Raw genomic sequence first — 25,786 nt, 5'->3', positions numbered from 1 at the left:
AGAAGCGGCGTTGCCAATATACGAAACTCAATCGCCTAAGAATACAAAAAAATTTCAAAAAATTTGAATTCAAAGAAACAAGCACAGAGAGCACCTCTCCATGCCCATTGCTCTGGTAATAAGTGATTATCTGGGAGATGTGATTATCTGATATCTGATCATGATTGGCTATCTTTTCTAAGTCGTGTTTGGTGAGAAGAAATAATTTTGGGTTAACACTTCTATTAATTTCAATTATCTTTGTATTTTGATACGCGCTTGATTTTTCAAAGATGCACAAGAAACGTACGACGATTCATAAGCAACAAAACTAAGATAGAGGGCACACAGCGTGAAATGTTCCTTTTGTTTTTTTTTCATAAAAATTCTGGATTGAACGAAATTATGGGGGAGTGATGTGACTTCAAAAAATTCTCTGTAAAAATGATGAGATATTTAAAAAACCAAACTACTACAAAAACCGAATACTTGTTCCAATGGACAAGGCAACGAGTTACACGAATTGATGAGCAAATCACTGTACTGTGAGACTTACTGTCTTGCCTTATTTCGTATTTGAAAAAAAAAGAAAGGTTTTATAGGGGTGCCTTGGTCCGGATCATAAAACATAAAATCAGATGAAAAATCAAGAGAGCACACACGTATCAAATGCACCATCAGCGGGAAAGGTTAAGAGGAGCAAAGGGACATCATTCAAATGGCAAGGAAATAATATACTGCACATATGATATCATAAAAGTCGGGGAATGCAAATCAACCGAAACATGACATGACAGAAAAGAGAGCAATTGGATAGCAAGAGAGTAATGATTTCTTCTCCTTTACTTTTAACTTTCTTGATTTTTTTTATGTTTTTGTTTTCTTTCATGGTGGCAGACAGAGAGCTGATTGGTATATCGAATTATTTTAAAATGAGACAAACAAAAAAAAAGTACTACTACGGGCGGACGTTTGACACGCGCTAAACTGGAGAGTCTTTGGCCACACTGGACTTGGACGCGCTCTTCTTGAGACCGTTGTTGATGTCTGTCACATCATCCTTGATCAACTCCTTCTGGTCGTCACTAATCAAATGTCAATCATTAAAAAAATTATTAATTAGTACATTTCAGAGAAAACATCTTGGCGAAGAAAATATGGAATGCGTAAAATCAGTTAACACATCACCAAGTAAACTATGATGTGACTCACAGCTAGGCAAAGAAGAGCATGCCATTTTTGGGGGAGTTGTTTTGCGTGTGTAGAGTGGGTTACGATAGGAAGATGAGAAAGAAGAAAATAAGAAGAAGAAGAATGTGTTTCGGCTTTTAAATGTCGGAATGGAGAGGCTCGAATCGTCTGTTTAACGGCTGGACGGGCTCCCGACTAGTCGGTCCTCTTCCAGTTGACCGATCGTCTGTTGCCAACAAACCGGCGTTACTAGGACTATTAGTCGGCCAGCGAGTGGTTACTGGGGTTTTGTGCAGTTTATCGCCAGCGAAACGCAGAGCTCTACCGGAAATAGAAAACGATATGACCGAGCATGCAGAATAGAGGGGCGCAAAAATAAAATAAATGCAAAATAAATAGTAGTAAAATAAGTGGACCAACTCACCAATAAATCAAATGAAACAAGAAGCTGTAAATAAACTACGGGGAAAGACAACTAGATCACAGATTTCCAAGCCAGAAAGAAAGCCAACACCACAACCGACGATCCAAAAGAGAGCGTTCACGAGGAGAGAGTTAATTGGAAGAACGAATTAATACTTGATCAAAGTGGGACTAGGTTGATCGACTTGGGCCGTCTGTTGCTGCTGCTGCTGTCGTTGGTCTGCACGGGGTGTGTCGCGGGAGGCATCCTGGAACTCGACCGTCACTTCTCTCAGCGGCGTTTTCTCGTCACTGAGACGCAGATGGATTTGTGTAGACCCAAGCAGAGACAGACAAGAGACAAAGGAGAAAGAGAAAACATACATAAGACAACTACAAGAAACTGGTAATGAAACGGCTACAAAAGACAATAAGGTAACGAAATTACGTCCAGTCACCACCCGAGATCTTACAATTCTTAGACAAAAACTCATTCTGTTTCACAGAGATAATTAGTTAAAGACAAAAACTACAAATCTGCTAGACGCCGACAAACGGAAAGAGTTGACTTGTGAGTCGATCAATGAAGAAGCTAACTTACTTGTGTTCCTCTTTGCCACCTTCCATGAGCGCTGCATTTTTGTTGCTACCGTTCCGACCGCTGCTCTTGTTCCGACCTGATCGACTGCAAATCATGTACGTCAAACCTGAAGGAAGAAATCAATTGAAACGAATTTAAAAATGGGATTCAATTAGATTAACGGGGAATTTTTTCGGGTGAACAAGCAGTTGCTACGACGAGCGTTAGATGGCGTCTCTGGAGTCAAAACAAAACAACACTCGGCTACTACCTTCACGCCAACGTAAAATAGGTTAATCCCCTTTTCTCATTTAATCGTTTTCCTTCTCTTTCGGCGGTTGGTTCAAAAATTCTTTCGAGCACTTTCCCGAGAAGTATGTAATTGCTGAGCGGAGCGAGTACTTTTATTTAGTAGATGATGGGGACATTCCAAAACTGAGGGAAAAAAAATTCCCGACAAACTCTGCTGTTGTTTCTTTATTACTCCGACGACAAAATTCCCTGAACGCGGAACGAGGCGGCAGTTTTTCTTTTTATTATGGCGTGCGCTATAAAAAAAAATGGGAAGGAAAAGGGGGAAAAAGTCGAGCGAACCGAGAAAAGAAAATTGATGATGTCTGGTCTCTCGTAATGACATGCAACTCGCTCCAGGAAAGCAACAATGGAAAATAAGTCGACAGCTCAACACACACCAGCCGAGTGGTGGTAGTAGCAGTCGTAACAACTGTTGTATAGTAGTTACCAACATGAAAATGACGTCACACTCCCGTCGGCGTAGAGTTCGTTCACACCACCGTGAAAATGATTAACGAGTGGGAATGTAGAGAAACAAAAGAAATACACATGTTTACCTCTCTTGTTGACAAAGTAGCACGAGACGTCGATGATCAAGGCGATAAATATGAGGACGACCACTATGACTCCAATGATGACGAAAGTGCCGGTCTTAACTCCTGGCGGGGACGACGAGGCAGGATCTCGAGGCGAAGCGGTGGACGGTTCTACTTCAACTGCGGCAGGGTCTATAGGAGAGAGAGGCAACGCACCACACCCCATAACGCGACAGACAAATTCGTGTGTGAGAGGTTATTTGATATTTTCTGGATGTTTTTTCTTTCGTTCTTTTACATTACACAATTTTGGCTTTGACCTCTCTCTCTCTCTTTTTCAACTTTTTCTCTTTTAATTTCGTTAATTGAATTAAAATAAGCAAAACGACACTGAAACATATAAACAGTCTCTATGTCACTTTCTCACGTTATCTGTTTGTCATTTTTCTAATGGCTATAAATCATCAGGGGGAAGAAAATCTATACAATTCTAGAGAATAATATGCAAATGTGTGTGACGACACTACCCCCACCCAAACCAATGCGACTTTTTGGTTATGAAGACAAAACACGACACAACAAACGACGACGAACAGACAAATAACGTATAAGCCAGTCACGGGGAAATGGATGGGCGGAGGTGATTGGGATTTGTGGGAAAGAGCAGAGAGAGCTGTAATATCTATATTCACTACTATAACGCCGCAGAAAAAATGATTATTTATAAATAATCGGTCAAAGTCAAAAACTTTTTTTTTTGTAAGTTTTTTTGTTTTGTTTTGTTAGAAAACGTGATTTTCAACATTATTATTGGTTCACTTCAACTACATAATAATACTTGTTTAATTTTGTTGTTGTTTTTTTGTTTTTTCTGGGGCGAATAAACAAACCGTGTATTCTGGAAACTTTCGTCGTTTTTATTTTTTTCAAAGTAACTTTTTTTTGTATTTTATTAATTTTTTTGTTTTGTTTTGTTGGGGAGTTTTTTTTTCCAAATTTCCTTTTTAGATCTCTCGATTTCGTCTCAAAAATGGAAAAGATGTACAAAAGAAAAACAAAAATTCAAAAACGGTTTTTTTTTCTCAAAATGTTTTGTTGATTTTCTTTCTTTGTTTGTTTGTTTTTTTTTCATTTGAGACAAAAGTCACGAGAGATAGGGGGAAAAATGTGTCGGGATTATTTAATTGTTGTTCCGGAAATAAAAGATTATATAAGTTGGGAGGGCAGGGCAGGAGGAGGAGGAAAACGAACATGACAGCAAAAAACATTTGGGCAAAACAGTAATCTCTTATTTCTTCTCATTTTATGTGTACCGAGCAGAAGGGATGAACGAAGGAGGAGTTGTTGGAAGGGAGAGAAAAAAAAGAAAAGCTTTTAATTCTTTTTTTGCCTTTTTAAACGAGAGATCACTAAATAGGCATCTGAAAATTTCTTGGGAAGTGAACCAATTGTTTGTAAGAAAAATAAAAAAGAATCGTCCATATTTCTTTTTTTTTTTTTTTGATCCGATAAGTATGTGTGTCTGTGTGTAGCATATATGGAAAACAATCCAAAAGGTTCGACGCAAAGTATTTTTGGGATCAAGAAGGTTCTTGAAATAAAAAAAAAGAAATAAACAGGGGGTAGAAAAAAGGAGGGAGCAAAGGAAAACAAAAGGAGAAAAGAGGGTTAAAGATCAAAGAGGATCAAAGAAGCCATATTAGATCAAATCAAAAGAGGCCATAACATGCACATTTTTCTGTTGTTTCAGATAGAGATGACACGTACGGTATGCATACTGAAGTATCGGAAACGAACACAAAAAAACAAAAATCCCTTCTATTTAAAAAAAAGATATTTTAGCCGCCAAGCGTTAAGATTTGGTTAAAAACACAATGCCTTTTTTTTCCCTTCTTCATTTCTAATTCTTACTGTGTACAAACATTGGCTTTTTTTTTTGTTGCTTTGTTTTTCGATGGGGAGGAGGGGGTTTATGTAATAAGAAAAACTACTCCCCCCGGTTTGATCATCAATGACACACACCCAACTCAAAAAAGTGGTCTCTATATATACATACAGCCTACATTGTGTGTGTATAGTATATATGAAGATATGGGGGACACGACAACACACTGGAATGGTTAAGAGAGAAAAATTCGAAAAAATTAAAAATGATAAAAAATAAAAAGTTTTTTGGCTCCAAATTCGGAATCGTCTTTTGTGTTGGGGGGGGGGGGAGAAGGAAATTATTATTATTATTCATTAATTTGGTATTTAATTATTATTTTAACGATTTTTTTTCTTTTAATTGGAACATTGAGTCGAAGAAGCCGTGATGCAATAGTAGTAGGTTTTTTAGGCTGTAGTAGTAGAAGTAGAAGTAGCGGTGGCAGTAGTAGAAAAGAGGAAACAGCACTGAGAGGGAGAGAGATAGGAGGGGAGACAGAGAAGCATAATATGTGTATCGTGTGGAAATTTGTGTGTACAGATTGCTCTACGTTTTACAGCTTAAAAAAAATTAAATCCCAAAAAATTCTTTCCTTTTTTTTTTATCTCTATGCGGTCAATTGGTAAAAAGCAAAACGACGACGACGACGAAATGCAACAGTTAGCAAAAGAAAGAAAAAGGTAAGAGGAAGTTTTTATCTTTTTTTGTTTTGCTTTTCTCTCTAGAAGAAGAAGGAGAGGACGAGGAACAAGGAGGAGCAGATAGCAGTGGTGTAATGCGGAGTAGGAGGAGTAGAATAATTAGGGTGTGAGCCGGAAGTTGTGGACCACTGGCTGGAACCTTCCGCAACGCCGCCCGACGAGCGAGAAGGATCTATAATTGTTCCAAAAATATATACCACGCGTACAGTGGAATGTGTATGTGTGTAGGGTGTAGTAGTAGGAGTCCGCCGCCGCAAAAAAAAACGAAAACAAAAAACCGGGGGAAAACCGGAAAAAAACCAACAACAAAACAAAAAAGAGAAATAACAAGTGTTCAAAGCGCCAATAAAAAACGAATAAAAATAAGAACGACGACGGGGATGATATATAATAAGAGAATAATAAGAGAAGAAAAAAAAAATTGACCAAAAAATCAACGACAAACGACAACAAATCGGTCCCTCTCTTTACTGACTGACTTGATTTTAGACTTAGAATTTCTTTTGTTTTTTAAATCTTTACAACTTAATAAAAAAAAGGATGAAAGAACGAGAAAAAGAAAGAAAAATTCTGCGGATAGGAAGAGTCAAATAAATTAAAATGCAAACTGACCTTTGGCTGTGCGCAGAAGGATCTCGGCGGGAGCGCTGAATCCGATGACGTTGTGGGCCCTCAACTCGATGCGGTAAATCGTGTCCGCTTTGAGGTTCTTCATTTCGAAACGAACGTTGGCCGGGTAAGGTACTTGAGTGCGGACCAATTGGCCAGCTTCGATCAATCCGGCCGAAGTGTTGCGCACCTTTAAAAAATAAAAATAAAGAAAAGAAAATAATTAGAATTGAATGGCGGGAAAACTTGGATCGAAATCAAAAAACGAATCGAGGAAAAAAAAAAAAAACAATGTCGTGAAAAAAGCTTACGGGGTAATAAGCGACTTCGAAATAATCAATGGGTTCTCCATTGTTTGGCGGCGCGGACCAGAGCAGCTCGTAACGATCGGCATAAGGAGTGGAGACGACCTTGTTCTCCGTTTTGGCGATGATGTAGGGCTCTTCGGGCGCAGCTCGTTTTGGCATCGTGTGCGTCTCTTCGCGCGACCACTCGCCGTAACCCACCTGGTTTTTGGCCGCGAACCGGAACGAGTAAATTGTCTGCGGCTCCAAATTCTCCAAGATGTAAGGGATATCTAGACGAGCGTTCACAGATGGAAAGCCATTAGTCGCGAGTTTCCCACAATTTATTTGATTTCCGTCATCCCCCACAACGAAAGGAGGAAAAAGGGGAGGACAAATTCAAAGGCCCGTCATCATTCTCGATTCCAGGATTCACGTTTGATTAGCCATGCCCTGGGAAATTGGACAGATATAGATATATGGGGGAAGAGAGAGAGAAGGAGAGGCAAGAGTCTCGGTTGAGAAATGTTTTACGGCATGCAAAAATAAAAAAAAAGAAGAAGAGCTTTCAAAGTTGCTCTCGTCTTTTCCGAGGCTGCTGCTGCTGCTGGATCAATAACGAGCGTCGTGTGTGTATGTGTATATATATATATACGCAGAGACCTCGGGAGATCAATAACGCATGGAAAACAAGCTGCAGCATAAAGACTAGTCGCCGGCTACTGCCGAGATAGACGTCACTAGGAGGAGTGAGTAAGAAATCGATACGAGATTGCACACAGACTGGTGCGGGCTCAACTGAAAATGTGATGAGTAAAAATAAAAAAATCATTTCGAGCTCCTTTTCTTTCTAAGGAGCTCGGAACAAACAACCGGGGAAGAAGCGAAGAAAGGAGGGAAATAATATATGAAGAAATCAATGATGAAAATGGAAATGAAAATTGAAAAGAAATGAAAAATAAAAAATGGCGGAATCAAAAAAACAAACCGGTGCTGGCGTGCGAAATCGAATCATGCAAATCGTAGTATTGGTTCCCACCGACAGGCCAGACGCGCTGCAACGGCTTTTCATCCCAAACTTGTCCGGCTAATTTGTATTGAACGGCAAACGCCTCAATGGGTAGTCCGCCGTTATCCACCGGTCCGATAAAATTGAACGTGATGGTCGTCGCTATAAATATGAAAAATGGGCGGACATTTGACATTAACGACATTGACCAAAAATACCATTTCTTTGGTGGTACGAAAAGGCAACGACCAATAGAAAAGAGGAAGAAAATAAATAACGAAATTGATTCTTTTTATGTCGTTTCCTTTTGGGAGGAGGAGGAGGGAAAATATAATTTCGCTTCAGCCTTCCTCTTCTCCATTTGAGGTCTGGCATGCCTGGAATCAAAATGAAATCACATACCGGTAATGGTCTCGAATTTCGTTTGGAGAAGAGGGCCGGGAGCGCGAGCCTCACGCAATTCAATGGCGTGTTCGTCCTTGCCGTGAATGTTCATGGCCAAGCAGCGGTAGGTTCCGTAATAGCTGAGATCGATCGGCGTCACCTACAGCACAACATTTTAACCAAAAAAAAAATGAAAAAAGAAAAAGAATAAAGAAGAGACCATGAGAGACAATGTTACAAGAAAGTGATGTACACATATGATCGTTTTACGGGGGTTTGAATCAATCAATCAATCAAACAAACAACGGACCCCTCCTCGGTGGGTCGGTCGGTCGGTCGTCTCTCCAACCCCACCAAAAAAGGGAGGACAACGAACATGAACGTTTAGAAAAATGAATAATACCGTGATGGTGCTCTCGCCGTTGAAAGCGTTCATGCGGATATTGTAGTCGTTCTCGAGGTTGCGGCCATTGAGGAACCAGCTGACGGTGGCGTTGGGGATCGATTCGGCGCGGCACGTCAAATTGACCAAATGATTGTCCCAGGACCAGGCCTCACGCATAGGCGTCGCGGTGAATGTTGGCGGGAATTCGACCGTAATGTGACCATTTTTCGTATAATTTCCACCTAACATTTTCATCGTGCGGTTGAGGCGAAATAAAAAAGAACAAAAGAAAGAAAAAAAAAGACACAATGAGCCCTCGGGGAGATTCAAGTCCTTAATCTCTTCTCTAACGCCTGCCGTGCTGGGTGGCGTGTAAGGCAACCAATGAACGATAAAAAAAAGTAGGAAAATAAACGAACCGTTATTTTTGGCGATACAAGCGTAGAGGCCGTCATCGGAGCGCATCAAGTCTCGGATGACGAGACGGGCTTGAGCGTATTCACCCTCGCGGCTCGTGTCGACGATGATGCGATCGTCCGAATTTTGAACGCCGACCGTGTACGGGATCAACGTTCCTTCCTTTAAGAACGTCACCTCCGGCAACGGATCGCCCGAAGCTTTGCACGTCAGGCTCACTTCGCGGCCCATGATCCCCGATGCGTTCAGGTATTCCACAACCACCGGCTTCATGATCACCTGATGATATCACACACGGATACACAAAAAAAAAAAAACAGAAAAGAAAAACTTAATAAATGTCCAGAGACTCTTTTCTTTTGATTTAACATGCCATATAAAAATCTGGCATGAGAGTCCCCGTGAATTATAGCCAGAGATCAAACAGATAGGCTTATACTAGTCTACGTATGTCTAGGGGGGAATAAAAAGGGCTTTTGTTCTTCGTACTTTTAAGTAAGCAGTTTTCTCGATCTTGCCGGCTCGATTTTCAACCAAACATTTGATCTCGCCTTCGTCGGTCCTCTTGGCGTCGTTGATGGTCAACCGGCCCGTTTGTTCATCGACGATGAATCTAAAACAGATAAAAAAAACAAAGAAAAAAGGGTTGAAATATGTTTTTTGAAAGTCGTCCTTTCAACCAAAAGAATACAATGAGGGTAATACTCGTATTTTCTTTTGACAACCATGTAGGCGATAGATCTCTCCTACTGATTGTATATTGTTCTTGCCTTCCCCCCACGGCCCACCAAAAAAAAAAATTTTGGTTGTCGGTAGACGACTCGAATAACAGCCGTAACCGAAATAAAAGGAAAAATAACAGTTTATTTATTTTTAACTTTCAAAAAGGTCACATTCGAGTTTAAGGGTTGAAAATTCGACTGTAAGGATTCCGTTTCATTCCAAAGGTTTCCTTAACTTCCCAAGTGATTTTTCAACCCCCCGACAGGGGAGATATCTGTTTGTTTCCACCCGTGTCGGGTCCGTCCCACTACTAAACTTTTTCTAGTTCCATTTTCCCCCCAAAAGTTCCTTCCTTCCTTCCTTCCCTCCCACCCGTTTCAATTTGAAAAAATGCCGAGAGTGTGTCAGAGAGAAATAAGCCAATAAAGGTAAAGTTTCCGGTTACCACATGTCGAGAGAGAGAGACATGTGTGTGTGCAGGTCCATCATCGTCATTGTCACGGCGAAAAAACAGTGGAAATAAACACACACAGAACCAACAATATTCGTTGAATAGCTTACAACGGGCACACTTCCTCTATCATTATTCGACTTCCACGTTGTTGTTCCGTCGTTCGTTTCTCTTTCTCTCTTCTATTTTTTTCTGTCTCTTCGCATCTCATTCGTCATCATTATTGATGACTTTCCTGCTATTGTTCTAACGTGAGCGAGCGCCCTGTTTTACACGCCAGTCAATTGAGAGAGAACTCGTCGACTCTTGGCGGTGGATTACCACCACCTTCCTTTCTCTCTCTCTCTCTCTCCTTTTTTCACACACACCGCCCATGAACTGCCATACCCCCCTGGCGCTTGGAATGACGCCAGCAACAACAGCGACCACCGCAACTACACATCGAGGTGAGAGATAGTAACCAGGAAAAAGAAGGAAAAACAAAAAATATGACTCGGATGCCATTTTTGGAACTTTGCATTGCACAACACACCGGAGAGAGACGTCGTCGTCTCCACCCGGCAACAGCTCAAAAGCAGTCAGGGCATTTTGGACAAAGTTCTGTTTTTTTCCTTTTCCTTTTTCTATGGGCATATCATCAAGATTCCTTTTTCGCTTCTCGTCCTACCCCCCTCCATTGAGAGTGTAACGGAAGCTCGAGCCACTCGAGTTCCGTTTACATTACATAAATCTAATATAAGCAACCGTTTGCGAAAAAGCAAAAAAAAAGGAGCAAGAAGATAGCCGAGAAAAGAAAAAAGTTGGCCCAGACGATTTATCGACCGTTTTCCCCCATTTCTCCACGCAGGCCCGTCGACTCGACAGCCAACGGAGCGCAACCGCTTTCAATTGGAAACGAGAAACTCACAACTGCTGGCAAGCCCATCGCAACAGACATCCCAGTGGCTCCTCTTATATATATATAAAAGAAAAAGATAGGAGCCCTTTCGTGTTCACGACTCCGCCGACGTCATCGGATCCATCGACAAGGCAAATCTCAAACAAAACGGCTGCCGTTTGTTGAGAACATGAACCAAAAACCCCGAAAATAGTCCCGCCAGTTCATTTCTGCTTCAGACCACACCCAAGAAAAGAAAAAGGGTCGAACCAGTTTTGTCTTCATAAAAGGAGAGAGAAACGTGTTTGATTCATTTTCTTTTTCTTTTTTACCTTTCACGGTTGAGATTGAGGTTCTGATTGTTGCGATCGAGCCAAGTGTAAACCGGATCGGGTTTGCCAGACGCCTGACACTCCATGAATCCGCCTTCGCCCTCGACGATCGACGTGTTGACCGGCTCGCGGATGAATTCGGGCGGGATAAAGACTTCAACTCGGATTCGTCTGTCTTCCAGCTGGCCGGTCGTCTGCACCCGGGCGCGGCACGTGAAATACGTGTCATCTTCCAGACTGACTTCACGGATCAGCACTCCGTCGTTCTCGATCACGTATTGGTTGTCTGTTTTTTGTTTGGTTTCAAAAAAACGAAAAGAAATAAAGAGAGTTAGATAAGAAACAAAAGAAAGAAAGAAAATATATAAAACAGAGTTATATCTAGACGCAACAGCAGCGGGAGAAAATGGGAGAAAAACAATTGAAGCGGAATAAATGGGCAGCGTTCACAACAGTTGACGACGGCAATCTGCTGGGACCATCGGCGACGATAATTTATTGAACGAGCCGGCCCGCCCCGATATAGAGGTGCGCGCACCCGCAATAATAGTATGTTACACAGTGTGTGTGGATGTATAGGCCTCTTAAAATGATGGCAGGGAGAGAAAATATCGACCCAATGAGCGGGAAAAGCAAGTAGAAGAGGACCTGCCCTGGTTTGGGCCGTTGAATTATGCAAACGACGCCGCTTTCTTGGCACCGGATTACATCCGAGCGGGTAAGAAAGAAAAAAAAAATCGCCCACTTCAACAAGAAAAGCTGGGCGCGCGCGTGTATGAGGCCACTAAGAACGGAGCAGAGACAAGTATTGAATTGATTCACGACAGCCGGTTTGGCAGTGTCAACCTCTTCTTCCTCGCAGTTTTTTGTCCAGATATTTTTCTTTTTTTCTTTTATAGCGTTTTGAAATTCACTTTTTCTTTTTTGCTTCGTACATGTTGAAGGGCGTGGTCGAGAGACCTGCTCCCCCCCCCCTCTCTCGTCCCGCGTTCAAAGGGGACGGAGAACTGGCGATCCGACGCTTCCTTTTGATATTTAAATGAGACACGAACCAGATGCTTCAGTCGAGCAGCAAAACAGAATGACAAAACAGGAAAAAAGAAGAAGAAATCGTGGGGAAAAAAATGACACAAGACGGAAGAAGAAGAATAAGGAGAGGGGGGAGGAGCTGCGGAATGTTTCCCAGTCTCGGTCCATTTGGGACCGAGTGAGAACAGGGAATTCTGTTGGGTGCGATATATATACTGACTGACTGTGACTGCTGTCTTTATGCTATTCCATAGACTCCCGTAGAATGTCCCGCCAACGTTCCCTTTTTTCTCTTCTTCTTCTTCTTTATTTTATTTTATTTTTTCTTTCCCTTTTTTCACTTTCCTTTCTCTCCCTTGAAAAAGCCGCCGCTTAGACATTCAATGAACATCGGCTCATTCGGCTGGAAGCGTTCCAGAAACTCCCTCCGCATAATACCTCCTTCAACGACGACACACACCAAGTTTTTCGAGTGAGTGAAACAAGACAATAATGAACCGATAATGAAATAGCTTCGCCGCGTAAAGATGCTGAAAATGCATAGTCAAAACGACGCCCCCGGGTCTTACCGATAGTGGGAAAATGCGAAATTTTGTTTTGTTGTTTCGTCGAATAAATAAAGAAAGAAATGATATTAAAAAAACCGCCTACTAGTGGTAAATCCAACGCCGTTCCTCTGCCAGTCGATCGTTGCCGGTGGGTTGGCTCGGACGACGCAGCGCACCTTGTACGGCTGGCCAAAGATGGCCGACTGCTCCGTCGGGGCATCCTCCCATGTGATACCGACTGCAAATGAAATAAGAAAAAAACGGAAAATGAATTATCAATCAACAAGAGAGAGAGATAGGAGAAGAGGGAGAAGAAGATGAAGATGTATGTGTACCGATAGTGGTGAGATTGACGTGAGCCTCTAGCCGCTGGCTGCTGGTGTAGACGGCCGAGCAGGTATACTTGCCGCTGTCGGCCTCTTGAAGTCCTTTGATGAAGAGGATGCGTCCGACATCGCTGGCCAAGTCCTCGGACGAGATCCTAAACAGCCACGACAACCGAAAAAACAAAAACAAAAATAAAAAACACATCAATGAACTGATCCCTCCAATAATCAAAGAGAGTCCTAACTACATTATATATAGGAAAGGGCCAGACGCGCACGCACACACACACACATACACAAACAACGTTTGCAGCATCGAGAAGGGGGAGAGCAAATAGGGAATAAATAAAAATTAAATTAAAGGAAAAAATCAGCCCAGTTGGATGGGGTTTTGTGCACACGCCGGATCAGCCAAATGACATCAGGCAAAAAGGACTCGAGTGTGTGGAGGGGGGAAACAGACACACACACAAGACATACGGCTCTAATATTAATACCAATACCAAATGTAATATATAAAAACAAGATCGATCATTTTCAGCACTGATTGATGAATTACTGCGGCACACAAGACGAGACGACACACACACACACAGACAAATCAACGTCATGCTCTGAAATGGCGCAATCAAATAGGCGAAGGGGCGCGATCATTCAAATGAGAGAGAAAAAAAAACGAACCAAACTAAAGAATAATAGGCGGAATCCACCTCATATGGTCGGTTAAATAATAATACAACTGTTTATAGAGAGATTTACGCGGCTAAATCAACGGACAAATAACAAACTGGCTCTGAATTCATTTCACATTCAAAAACACAGCCGGCAGCCGAAGATTTTTTTTTCTTTTTTCAAACCGAAATCAAATCAAAAATATAGGACGCACACAAAACAAACTAGCAAAAGAGCCATCCAAAAAGGCGCACGACGACCTAAAATTTCAAATAGTACGAGTTTCTTTTGTGTTCTCTTTACCTGGAATTATCAGCTTCACCGCTGCAAGAAACAATCACGTCGTCAAATTGATTAAAGGCGGAATTGAGCGAGAGAGAGACACACACACACAAGAGAGACAAAGACAGAGAAAATATACAATTAACTGTTGAACTGGAAATTCATCAAAGGTCGTAAAAAGAAAAAAAAAAATGTAGGAAGACGGAATCCCCTCATCACTCGAGGGCATCCAGCAGTGAAAAGGCGTAAGTGTTGAACTCGACTCGGCTCGACTCGCAGGTATATAATATAGTAACGTTAGGTGAGCGACGTAGTCTATCTTCTTAATCATATGTTTAAAATATGTAAATGTTATAAGTAATGCCCCCTGCGGTTAACCTCATTAGCTCGATGCCCTAGATGCAAAACCCACAAACAATGTCAAAACTATGAACACAAGACTTTCGGGGCTCAGTGAAAACCGAGTCTAGGTTATAGGGGGCCATTGGTTTTGGAGTTCTTGAAAAGAGATGAGGAAGGCAAAGAAATATACGGCGCTATTAGCTGTCAACAGTGTTCCCCCCCATCACCCGTCCAAAAAAAGAATTAAAAAAAAGAACGAGAAGTCGTTTTGCTCTCTCCACTATCTAACATAGTAAATATGCATTTTTTTTGGTTTTCTAGCTCTTCTTTTATCTCTTTACCTGTCTCCGTTGGGTAGTTCTTGGCCGTTGGGTCCAAGCCAGCGCAACTCGCTAATCAGTTCGGGATCGGGCACTTCACCTTTACAGGTGAGGACGATATTGGCGCCAACGGGTCGGATCAGATTACCCCCGTCGGGTAGAATCACCAAACGCGCGTCTTGAGCTCCAGCCGCTAGAAATTTAATTTAAACAACAAATAGAAAAATAAGAAAATCAGTTTTTTAATAAAAATTGTGACAAAATCAAAAAATTCAATTGATTCATAAAAAGTCTATTTCTATTTTTAAAAGTGTAGTAAGTTTTTCCCCCCTTTTTTTTCAATTTTACTCCATTCATTTCAGTTTCATTCATGAACCAAACAGCTATGACAATTGGCTACATCCTTTTCTCATTCACTTACGAAATAATAAAATAAAAGGAGAGAGCGGATGTCATGATGACGGGCCTTCTGGTCGCTCTACAATCGTCGACATGATATTTTTTTGTTCCCCCTCCATTTTTCTTCATGCTTTTTTTACACATTTTATACGTACGTAAATAGTATATAGTATGTGAGCTCCCGAGTTCATCTTTTACCATTATCCTGACGTGGCGACTGGCAAGCAACGAAAGATCATCCTTCTTATTTTCTCTCTCAATTTATAATTCGTCCATTATCATTTAGATTGCAATCGCTTTCTTCTATGACCCATTTTCGCAGTTGATTTTCTATTCACAAGAAAAGGAAAAAAAAAACCCTCGCCATGTGTGTCTTGTGTGTGTGTTGTCTGAGAGACCGAAAGCGACCGACAAGAGAGAAAGAAGCGGGGGGTTTGTTCAGACGTGATAATCGATGAACCATTTTGGGACCCGATTGTGTTCACGAAAAATCGAACGACGTCATCGTGCCGCTTCTTCGTGCCGTATCAGTCTCCCTCCTCTTCTTTTTTGGCGAAACTTTCAGAAAGGGAGAAGAATGAATAAAAGAGAGGAGAGACACTTTTTTATTTGATTTTCTTTCTCCCACCAGTCGACGTCATCTGTCAAAAAGGAGGCCCGATATAACTCCTCCTATCCAGTAAAGCATTTTTTTTTTCTATTTTCTGCTGGCCTTTATGATTTTCCCTTTTGGAAAGTGGAGGGAGGAAGATTGAGAGAACAAGAAGAACACAGAGTTGCGTGCTGATGATGAGTCATGCTACCACCCGACAGGGCGCACAGCAAAAAGACAGAGGCGCAGGCCCTTTTGCCGATTGCGTCGAACCACAAAGGGGAGAGAGAACTCGACTCAAAAAAATCCTTCTTTCCAATGACTTTTTCGCCTTTTGCATTCGAAGTCTCTCATCTCTTTTGCTTATTCAACTCAATCCGTCTTTCCATATTCCATCAGAAGTTCATCAGATTAGGAAACTAGCCCACTACTACTACCACACATGTTTGTCGACAGAACACAAAAAAAAAGTTGTTCGATTCGCCTCCTACTCTTTTTCTGTTTCTGTTTTCTTTTCATTTTCCCAGGGAAGGAAGGAACGAACGAAGCGGAGGAGGTGGTTCAGGTTGAGCCGCAAAAGAATGTGTGTGTGTGGGAAAGTCGAAAAAGAAGAAGAAGAAGCTACGACAAACGAAACGAGAAAAGCGTTAACCCAAAAATAGAGAGCGCTGCACTCTCATGGCCCCCGTGATCCTCATCATCGTTTCGTTGTCGGTTGTTGTTGTTGTTGTTGTAAGAAAACTATTTCAAAACAAAGGGAAATTGGCTCAAGAATGTCAAGAACTTCATTTTCTTTCTCCATTAAAAAAGAAAACAAAGATTTTAGTTTTTCTTTTTCTCCTCGAAAAATTTGAACGTGACCGGCTTCTACAACGACAACAAAGACCCGGCAATGTTGTTGGGGAATGAAACAATTCGTGAAGGGAAGAAAGAAAAATAATAGAATCATCGCATACCCCCCCCCCCCCCCATAAGGATGTCTTTTGGCTACCGTGCTGCCGCCACTAGACAATTTGTGCCCAGTTCTTTTCTTTTTTTTCCTTTATCCCGACTTCTATCCCGTAGAGGAGCAAAAAAGGGGTGTGACCCCATCCGCATCCGATCTCTCCGACTCTCTCTGTGCGGATCCGACGGCGGAATCCACCCAACCGCGGGGATGAGAGTAGGAAGGAAAAAAGAAACAAAAAAAGGAGTGGGAGTAAGGGCACGGCACATCCAGCGAGACTCCCCGTCGAGTATTGATCCGTTCACATTGTGTGTGCGTGGCATTGCGATGACGAAGGCAACTAAAGGACACACAAAGATGGTGGGCTCTGTATCTCTCTCTCGTGGCGAAAAATATCATCGGATGCATATGTTGTTTTGAGGGGGGATACGAGTAGGAAACTACTCGCCGTGAATCCGGTTGGGACGATATATTTCTATAGGGGGGCGACTGCGGATGGTATGGGCTGCTTTTCTCTTCCGGCACAATGCTGCCACGCGCCGATTTTCGACTTTTGATTTCGATTGCAGAGAGAAAAAGAGTATAGACACACACAGAGTGAATAACAAAACTATTCACTCGAGTGAAGAGAGTCGAGAAAAAAAATGTCAACAAGCCAAAACACAACAAGAAGAACCAGCCGGACATGAATGACCCCTTTGATCTCGTCCATCCTCTTTCTATCCATCTGAGTCGAGATTGATTTCCATCCTCCACTTTCGGACTTTCACCGCAACCTTCGCCGCCGTCACCGCTGGAAACCACTTTTCCAATCAGATTCCTTTCACCCTCCTTTCTATCTGCTGCACACCCTCTCTCGATGCCCCTTGCCACGGCCACTTCGACGTGTGTACACCCCGTCATTATTTCTCCATCACGATCGAAAGAAAAAAGGGGAATACGAATGAATACAAATACGGGAGGGATTGAAAAAGGGAAAGGTTGTTTTTTCTTTCCCCCCATGTTACCAAGTAAGAGATTGGGTGGAAAAAAAACACACACACAACATCGGACCCGCTTTCACTCCCGGACTGTACACACACACACGCTTCTATTTACATGTAAGAGGGTCCTATACACCGAGGTTATTGTACTCTATTTTACTTGGAAGTATTTAATATACCTTTGGCTTGCGGCACATAGACTGCATGACGTCAGGTCTTATTCTTTACTTCTCCTTTCTCTTTTTCCTACATTTTTTTTTTTAATTATTTCTCGGACATTTGGACTAGTTTTTCTCCTTCTTCTTCCCTCATTTTCTGTTTTGTGGTGGTGCAGTTGCGGTGGCATTGCGAGGGATTGGTCAAGACGGAAAATAAGGAGACTGGAGGCGACGGTGCAAAGCTGCTGGAAAACCCACACGGCTCACGGTCGTCCCTCGTTTCTTTCTATCCCCGTTCACTCCGAAAAAAAAAACTTCTTGTTTCACAGTCGAACGAATCCCACACAACACCACCCACCCCACACGTACAATACACACAAAATCCCGGTACCACGCGTCCAGCAGATGTCCGTCTGCCCTTCTCTTCCCTGTAGGATTTGAGAGATATATATCGTGTACGCAGCGTCGCCATCCGACTGTCACCTTCTCCTCCTTGTCTACCACCCGAATTCGACAGAGCGATTCATCACCCTCTCGACCTCAAAAAAAAAAAGAAATAAAAAAAAAAGAGAACGGTTCGACGTCCAGATCCTATAAAAGACCTCTCGATACTTGGACATCAAATGACACTCTATAGTGTCTCGTTGTCCTTGTTGGGGGCCACTTGACCGACAGTGACGAACGATGAGAAGAGAAAGTTGTCAAAGTACAAACTAGAAAAAAAAATCTGGACGACGATTCCATAAGAAAGATGTTTCAGTCTCTATCCATACCGATGGGATTCCACACGTAAGAACACCCCCATCTCTCTGACGTGATGGATCACGCCAACGACCTTGTTTCACTCTATAGATTGTTATCTGATTGTCTCCGAGTGTCACAGTGGGTTACAAGACGACGAAAAAACGAGAGCTCGTTAACTCCTCCCTTTTACCCCTGTGTGTGTATCTAATACTTTGGGCCGTTATTTCTGTCCCACGTCTGTTATGTTTTGAGAGAGGAACATTCAATTTTCTGGGTAGTAGTGGCTGGCAGGAGAGTTAACGACTTTGACAATGACGTCATTGGCTAATGGATATTTGCGCTGCTGCAGCAGCAGCAGCAGCAGCAGCAGCCGCCATCATCATCATCTGCTAATGTCAATCTTGTTCCCATAGGACAGGACGAGGACCCATGCAACAACTACACTCACTCTGACTATTATCAAGATGTCGGGGACTGTCGAAGACAGCCATCCAGCAGATGGAATGGGAAGAAAAACGAGGATCGATCACGACCCACAACCGAAATTCTGCCCATTCCGCATCACCAACACTTTGAATCAGATGGCCATCTTCGTGGTTGACCTATCTTTGGTATTTAAAAAAAAGGAAACAAGTCCCTCAACAAACAAAAAAAAAGACCATCTGATTTCTGAAGTGAAGAGATGAGAAATGACGGGCGACCTCCAGACCCCGGACTTGTCGAGAAGGCATATTCGACCAGACGTAAAATTCGGAGTAGAAAAACAAAAACAGAAACAAAAGAAAAAGAATGGGAGACAAAATCTGACAGTTCCGACAGTCTGGGGGTCCCTTATATGTTTTTTTGTTTGTTTCGGAGACAACCCACAACATAAAAAAGAGAATTGTCGCCCAAGAAACGTCTTGTAAAAAAAAAGAAATAAAAGAAGAAAAAATGTTTCTCTGATTCGGGGGTGTAGGGGTGGAGAAAGACGCAATCGTATTTGATTGGATTGAGAGCCGGAAACGGGTAGGGAGGAGGCGTAGAAGAGGAAAGAAGAAGAAAAAAATACAGACTCTTATACAACCACCCCGAAGAAGAAGAAGAAGAAAAAAATGGTAGAATCAAACGCGACGTGGGTAAGCCACGGAAAACACAAGATGCGGCGTCGGAGCGCCACGCCGTTGGCTGCCACCGATCAAACGAAATTGATGGAAACGGATCGATGAGAGATTGGCCCAGCGGCGTGGTGGCTGTTGGCGGTGCTGAATCCATTTCTGTGTGTGGGAGGAGCAGAGACGGGAGAAAAAGAAAAAAGACGAAGATCCCGCCAGACAATAGCAATGCTATAAAGAATAAATAGGACAGGAAAAGAAGCTTCATCTTCATCTTCTTCTCTGTTTGCCTCCCCATTTATTGGATTCACTTTGTAGTCGTCGATGGCGACAGCGAAAAAAAGAGCCAGAGTCCCACCCGGCAGTTATCGATCTGAGCGGATTATAAAAGGCCAAATAGGAAGAAGAAGAAGAACAGCCAAAAAGGTTGACGTGAAAAAGGGGGGCACTACTTTTTTGCCTATTGGCATTTGTTACGCATCGGGTTTCCGACTTTACACGGCGATGAAGACGAAAGAAGAAGGAAGAAAACACACGGCAAATCTCACACACACACTCCCCGCCTTCGCTCTTCTTTGGGCGTGCAAGCGTTCGCTCGGCAGAGAGAAGAGGGGGGGATACATATCGATCCGATTCTTCAGCGTCGTGCTGGCCAGTAGCGAGAGACCCCCCTGCAGCAAAGCAAAGGAGAAGTTTTGCCTCAATGTATCGATCGGGGACAAGAGAGGGACACTCGTGTGTATATGTACATGGAGAATAAATACTCCACAAAAAAAAGGGGCGAAAAACATCCGGACAAGACAATGCGGAGCCATCCGCCTTCTTTCTAGCTATTCCACTCCCATTCATTTTCCCTGTATGTATGTGTGTGCGACTCTACTACTAAAACTAAACGTGAGCAGCGTTGGCAAAAAAAGATAAATAAAACAAGAAATGATTTTCTTCTTATTTTATTTTTCTTCTTCTTCTCCTGGTGTCGGTAACTGGTCGTGCGCGATAGTCAAATGCTAATGAGCAAAAGCTGCTGCTGCAGCTTCGGGACTAGCCTTTCAAGTGATGTGTGTGTGCAATGCCTCGGAAACATGGCGCACACATCAAACACGAAATAATTATAATAATAATTCAAAGAAGAAGAAGAAGAAAAAATGGTAGGACGGACAAGGGAGAATGGGAGAGGCACGATTAATAGCCGGCCAAAAATCAAGCCGAGAAAGGGGGGGAGCAAAAAGTTGAATGATGTGATGGAAGTCGTCGTTTTTGTTTGGCTGTGTTGCTGGCCGATGAGAAATTGTTGCCCGTGTGCCAAAAAAAAAAAAAGATACCTTCACTTTTGGCCCTATTGGAATTGAAAAATGATGTCATTCACTTTGATTCTGAAAAACTCCTTTTTGATTCGATTCGTAGAATTCAGGTCGGTCGGTGCTCGGTGGCTGTGGAGCGCCAAACCGGCACGCAAAAGAGGCCAACAGCAAACAACAAGACGAGACAGTCGGGGTCTTTCATCAAAAGGGGTTTCGGATACATCAAAAAAAGGATGCTAAGGCTCTAAATTTCCAAATATTATATGAAAGATCAAAGTATGCAAGTAAAAATACTTTTACGGCCCTCGAGCGCAATTTCGAAACGGAAAAAAAAAAAACAAGAGAGAGAGAAACAAGCAACGAGCGAAGGATGATTAGACCCTAATCGGCTGCAAGTTGTGAGCCAACTTGTCTCGGATATTATTCCTCTGGCGCTGTGATGGATCTCTTACAGCGTTGAAGGCTGGAAAAATTATGATTATTATTATTTCTCTTCGTTCTAGAAATATACAAAGAGCAAGAGAGAGATGGGGGGGGGGGGAGAAAACGTACACGTGTGTGTGTGCAGGGAACGAGAGAAACGGTTTTTTACATATTGACAGAGTTGTTATAATCTTCTTTTTGACTTGGATAAGAGAGCTCTTTTCCAGGTGTGTTGGCCTGGGCTGAGGGGTGAACTGACACAAGATTATCTCCTGCCCCCCTAATATTTTCACACTTTAGTCAAACAGAAAAATAGCGATAGGTGGTTATGAACGCGTCCCATTATTGACACACACAGAAAAAGAGAGAGGGAGAGAATGAACTGGGTCGAACACACAAATGGATAACACACCCCTCTTAACAAGGAGAAGAAGAAAAAAACGCTTTATAAGAACGTCATAGTGACTAAAAGGAGAGGGGGGTTGTATCTCGCCCATGAGCAGCTGCCAAGTGGCAGCGATCGTCGGCCCAACTGGTTTCACTCCAATTTGAATATGGTAATGTGAGTAAGTAGTATTCATCCGACTGAATGCTCTCCTCGATGTCGACTGCCACATAACCGCACATACGCACACACCACTTACTAACCTCTTTGCTTGAAAAGGCAAAACAAAAAAAGTTTGTTGGGGACCTACTCGACTAGAAAATGGAAAAAAGAGAAGGTCCTTTAGAGGCTGTTGTTGTTATTTTGTTTCTTACGGATGGTTCCCGTCATCCACTTTATTTCCACCGTAAAAATAGACGACCGACCAGCCGGCCCGGTCGACGACACACACACGCAAAGACACAACACCTGCTGGCGCATCCGTTGTGGCTTCAACAGCATAATCTTCTTCTTCTTTTCTTCACTTGTCTAAACAGTCGGGGGGCCCAGTTGGAAATAAAAAATGGAAAAAAAACCGTCCAGAGTTGGTTATTTTTCTTACGGTGGGAGATCTTTTTTCGATATGATTCATTCATGGGTTTTTATGGGATTGAACGGGAAATTCCGATCTCTCTAAAAACAGAACGCACAAGTCCATGTCGTCCTGGATCCAGGGCGAAAAAGCTCCCGACCATCATCAAAAAAGAGGCGCCCGGTATTTATAGACACACTCCAGTAGACTAACGTGTGGCGACAAAGACGATTTCAAGATGTCTCTCTCAAGAAATTTCCAAATGTTTGGATGGAAGTGGGGCGCCTCCTAAAACCCGTGAGAGTCTATCACGACTGTTTAGACAGAGAGAAAAAAAAGACGATTTAAACCGTTAGAAAAAGATCCCTCATCTCTAAAGACTCTCTCTTCTATCCCATTCTTTTCAAATTCAATTAGTTAAGCTCTCTTCCTCCTCATTGGGCATCAGAGGAAAATATGTGATGAGGGTCAGAATAGAAGAAGGTCGTAAAAAGTAGCGACCAGGTACATATAAGCCAGCACCACCAGGTGCGCTGTAAACGGCCTAGGGGAAATCGGCCCTCTTCTTTTTTCTCTTCGTTTGGTTTCTATAGACGAATCAATGCAGGCGAAGCAGTAGCCATGAGAAAGCTGCTGCTGCTCCCCCTGTTGACGTATAAAAACACAATGGTACTACAGTGGGGGGACGTCTATAACACACGCAAGTCTCTCTATCCATGTTTAATTCCTTCTCTTCTCTTTTTTACTATAATGGACAACCCCTCCCCCACCTAGTAACGCAGTCGTTTGTAGTGGCGGTAGTCGATGTAATCCAAGTACAACTAGGTACATGCTATAAGTCTTTCTTTCCCCCCCAACAAAAAGATAAATATCACAACCCCTCGGTCGGTCGTTGGCCCCCATGTCGGATGCGAATAAACGGGTCGACTCCGTCAATGAAACGAACCCCACCCCACTTCTCTCTCCTATGTGTGATAACGTTGTATTGATATCATTATGCTGATTGGATATCAAAAGGCGGCCATTTGCCTGCCACACAACTCTCTCTCTCTCAGCTGCTCAGTGGAAACAATTTTTTTTCTTTTCACACAAACAAAAAAGAACACACGCGGGTTTTTACTTCTTCTGATTAACCGAAAAGAAAAAGGGGTCTGAGGTTTAATAGGTTTTTCATGGCCGTCTGGGCCAATCATGATGAAGCAACTCACCACCGCAACACAATCGGTAATTGGCACAACCAAGTTCCCAAGCCAATTAGAATGCATTAAAAGATTGGAGAAATGAGGGATGAAAGGAAAATACACACACGACGCTGTGTGTGTGACACCTCCGTTCAGGTATTTGGCAAGCGAGTCATTTGGCAATCAATTGCGACGCCACCCCCTCCCACTCCTTTTAGTAGATGACGTGACGACTCGTTCGATGACATCAATTGATGTGATAAGAGATGGAATCTCTCACACACGACTGGGCTCAGTAATCTTTTTCTCTCGAGACGAGAATCGAAAAGAAGTGGTTCAACTGGTTTACCTGTCTGCTGGTACCTGGTACCCGATTTTCTCTTCCACCCCCGTTCCCACATTTTTTTACCGTTTGATTCTCTTTGTACACACCTTTCGTGCCCTCCAGCCATTGGAAACCGACCACAAGACGCCTGAAAACAACTTTTTTTCGTCTGAAACCCAAGCAACTCTCTCGTATTTTTTGGGTTGTTTGTTTCCCGGCAAGCCAATGAAATCGAATTTTAAAAAATGTGAATTTTCATTTGTTTTTTCTTCCATCTTATTATTACCGGTAAAATCAAGTTTCTCCATCAGACCGGAAGCGTCATTGACTTCATCCGGTTCATCAATAAAGAACTTTGAATACCGGACTAAACAACATGCAGCAACATTTCCTCAATCAACGTTTTTCCGACTAGAATTTTATACGACTGTACGACAATAAATTGAAACACAAAAAGAATGAAAAACAAAAAGAGACTCACTTGAACACAGGTAACAGACGAAGGCGGCCATTAGCCAAACCGACGACGATGATGAAACCGGCCGCATGGCGATGAATTTCTTCTGTTCAGCTCCCATGGCTTTCTCTTCGTTTGCAACAAATTTTTCTTCTACTTTCAAACCAAAACCGACTCTTCTTTTTTCGGGGGGATGACGAAACAACACCACCCACTACTACCGACACACACACGTGTGCGTGAGCAGCGTAGTGTGGATAGGGCCCGATAAAATTCCAACACACTGGTCACCGTGAGACGACAAGCACACCTTTATTTCTCTTTTTTCTTTTTCCCTGGGTGAAGACGCACCTGGACTCTCGCCTTGAGCACAACCCTCCAATATAATACGATTTCTTCTCTCTCTCTCCTTTATTGGCTCCTTAACAAAAGCAAACGACTGTCGTGATGACCAAGTGCAAACAACGTTTTCTCTCTTTTTATTTGGCTTTTTCTCAACAACAACCACTGGCCAGTCTCTAAGGTAACACACAACCAAACGAGTGAAATGTTTTAAAACAAATCAAACGCACGAGGAGAGTCGATACGAGTCGAAAAACCGTTCGCTGCTCCGATCCCGCGCGACTACTACACTGAAGCTCGACCAAACGACTACCAAGTCGGGCGGCAACGAAAGGCTGACGAACTCGGTCGGTCGGTGGAAAGTTGAGTGGCGCCTCTAGCGGCCGCCATGATGCCACCCAATTTTTCAATTTTCAAACTCTAGCCCCCTGGTGGCGGCGGTTCGCAACTAAAACTCACCGGGAGAAACTTGGCATCGACGATTCTCTTTTTTCTCTCTCTCTCTCTCAATCTCCACCGGTCGAGGCTAAGCTGAAAGCTGCCGCAGCAGCTCCCATTAAATAATTTATAGATTTCTTTTTTAGCTGCAGAATGTAGAAACTGAAAGTGCACGCCCACACATCTATACATAATACCCAACTCTGGCAACTCGATCAATACGGACTGAAGGCAGAAGAACAAAATGGCGTCCGTTTTCCATTTATTAAATCGTAATAATAATATCCATTGTTTCTTTGTGTCGAGTTGGGAGGGTGGATTGCATTATAACGTTATTGCAAGCAAGAGAGAGAGAGAGAACTATAAATTATACAATTTAGATCTATACCTTTTCCGAGCGGAAAACTCTTATGAATTGAATAGGAAAATGAAGAATCGGTGGTGGTGTTGTGGCTCTATAATATCAGCCGTGCATCAGCCACACACACAATAACGGTTATATGGACGACGACAGATGTTGTTATCAGTCGAGTGGGATCGACTAAACCGGTCCGGAGAAGGATAGAAGTTAAAAAGGGAAACTAGACAACACACACTCGTTTTTATATATAAGTTGACTGCTGCTATATAGGATGAGGAGGAGGCCGGCCGGCTGGATAATATATAAGATTTGCATACATTTGAATTTCCAGAGGAAAATCGACCGCCCTCATCTGCTCGTTGCTCCCTTTTTTACAATTTGTAACGTATATAGAAGACCCCCTTTGCCCTTTTTTCTACTATAGTGGGGGGGTTCGCTATGGTTAAAAGGATGGCAGTTATCTACGTGACAGGCAGATGATTAGGA

The 25,786-nt window shown here is 42.7% G+C and overlaps 1 protein-coding gene across 17 annotated transcripts; it reads right to left on the bottom strand.

Annotated features, from left to right (window-relative positions):
- Positions 1-224: 224 nt before the first annotated feature.
- LOC124193529 (fasciclin-2-like) lies at positions 225-24,865 on the bottom strand. 17 transcript variants are annotated; one of them, XR_006874300.1, is made up of 18 exons: positions 24,184-24,825; positions 14,622-14,793; positions 13,960-13,980; positions 12,994-13,139; positions 12,762-12,896; positions 11,082-11,367; positions 9,188-9,311; positions 8,701-8,977; positions 8,300-8,523; positions 7,915-8,056; positions 7,492-7,674; positions 6,531-6,796; positions 6,223-6,409; positions 3,004-3,174; positions 2,174-2,279; positions 1,750-1,884; positions 1,192-1,491; positions 924-1,064 (listed from the first exon to the last, which is right to left on the bottom strand). XR_006874300.1 is itself a non-coding variant. In XM_046587407.1 (17 exons), exons 1-17 carry the CDS (start codon positions 24,278-24,280, stop codon positions 962-964), a joined length of 2,775 nt encoding a protein of 924 aa, XP_046443363.1. In that variant the 5' UTR covers positions 24,281-24,825; the 3' UTR covers positions 225-961. The 17 variants fall into 17 exon arrangements, 13 of the variants coding, with proteins under 13 accessions (XP_046443363.1, XP_046443381.1, XP_046443372.1 ...); XR_006874306.1 differs by having other exon boundaries at positions 7,543-7,674; XM_046587407.1 differs by lacking the exon at positions 1,192-1,491 and having other exon boundaries at positions 225-1,064.
- Positions 24,866-25,786: the final 921 nt, after the last annotated feature.

The sequence above is a fragment of the Daphnia pulex genome, chromosome 1 (genome assembly GCF_021134715.1).
Source record: "Daphnia pulex isolate KAP4 chromosome 1, ASM2113471v1".
Classification (NCBI taxonomy): Eukaryota; Metazoa; Arthropoda; class Branchiopoda; order Diplostraca; family Daphniidae; genus Daphnia; species Daphnia pulex.
Note: the sequence above shows the minus strand (reverse complement) of the source record. Positions and strands in the feature narration are given on the sequence as shown.

Excerpts from the sequence above, each read along its gene's own strand:
- LOC124193529 (XM_046587407.1), bottom strand. The coding sequence starts at position 24,280 with ATGGGAGCTGAACAGAAGAAATTCATCGCCATGCGGCCGGTTTCATCA. Across the intron at positions 9,312-11,081 it reads CTCAATCTCAACCGTGAAAG|ATTCATCGTCGATGAACAAA; the intron begins GTAAAAAAGAAA and ends TATCTGTTTTAG. Across the intron at positions 6,797-7,491 it reads GATTTCGCACGCCAGCACCG|ATATCCCTTACATCTTGGAG; the intron begins GTTTGTTTTTTT and ends ACGCTCGTCTAG.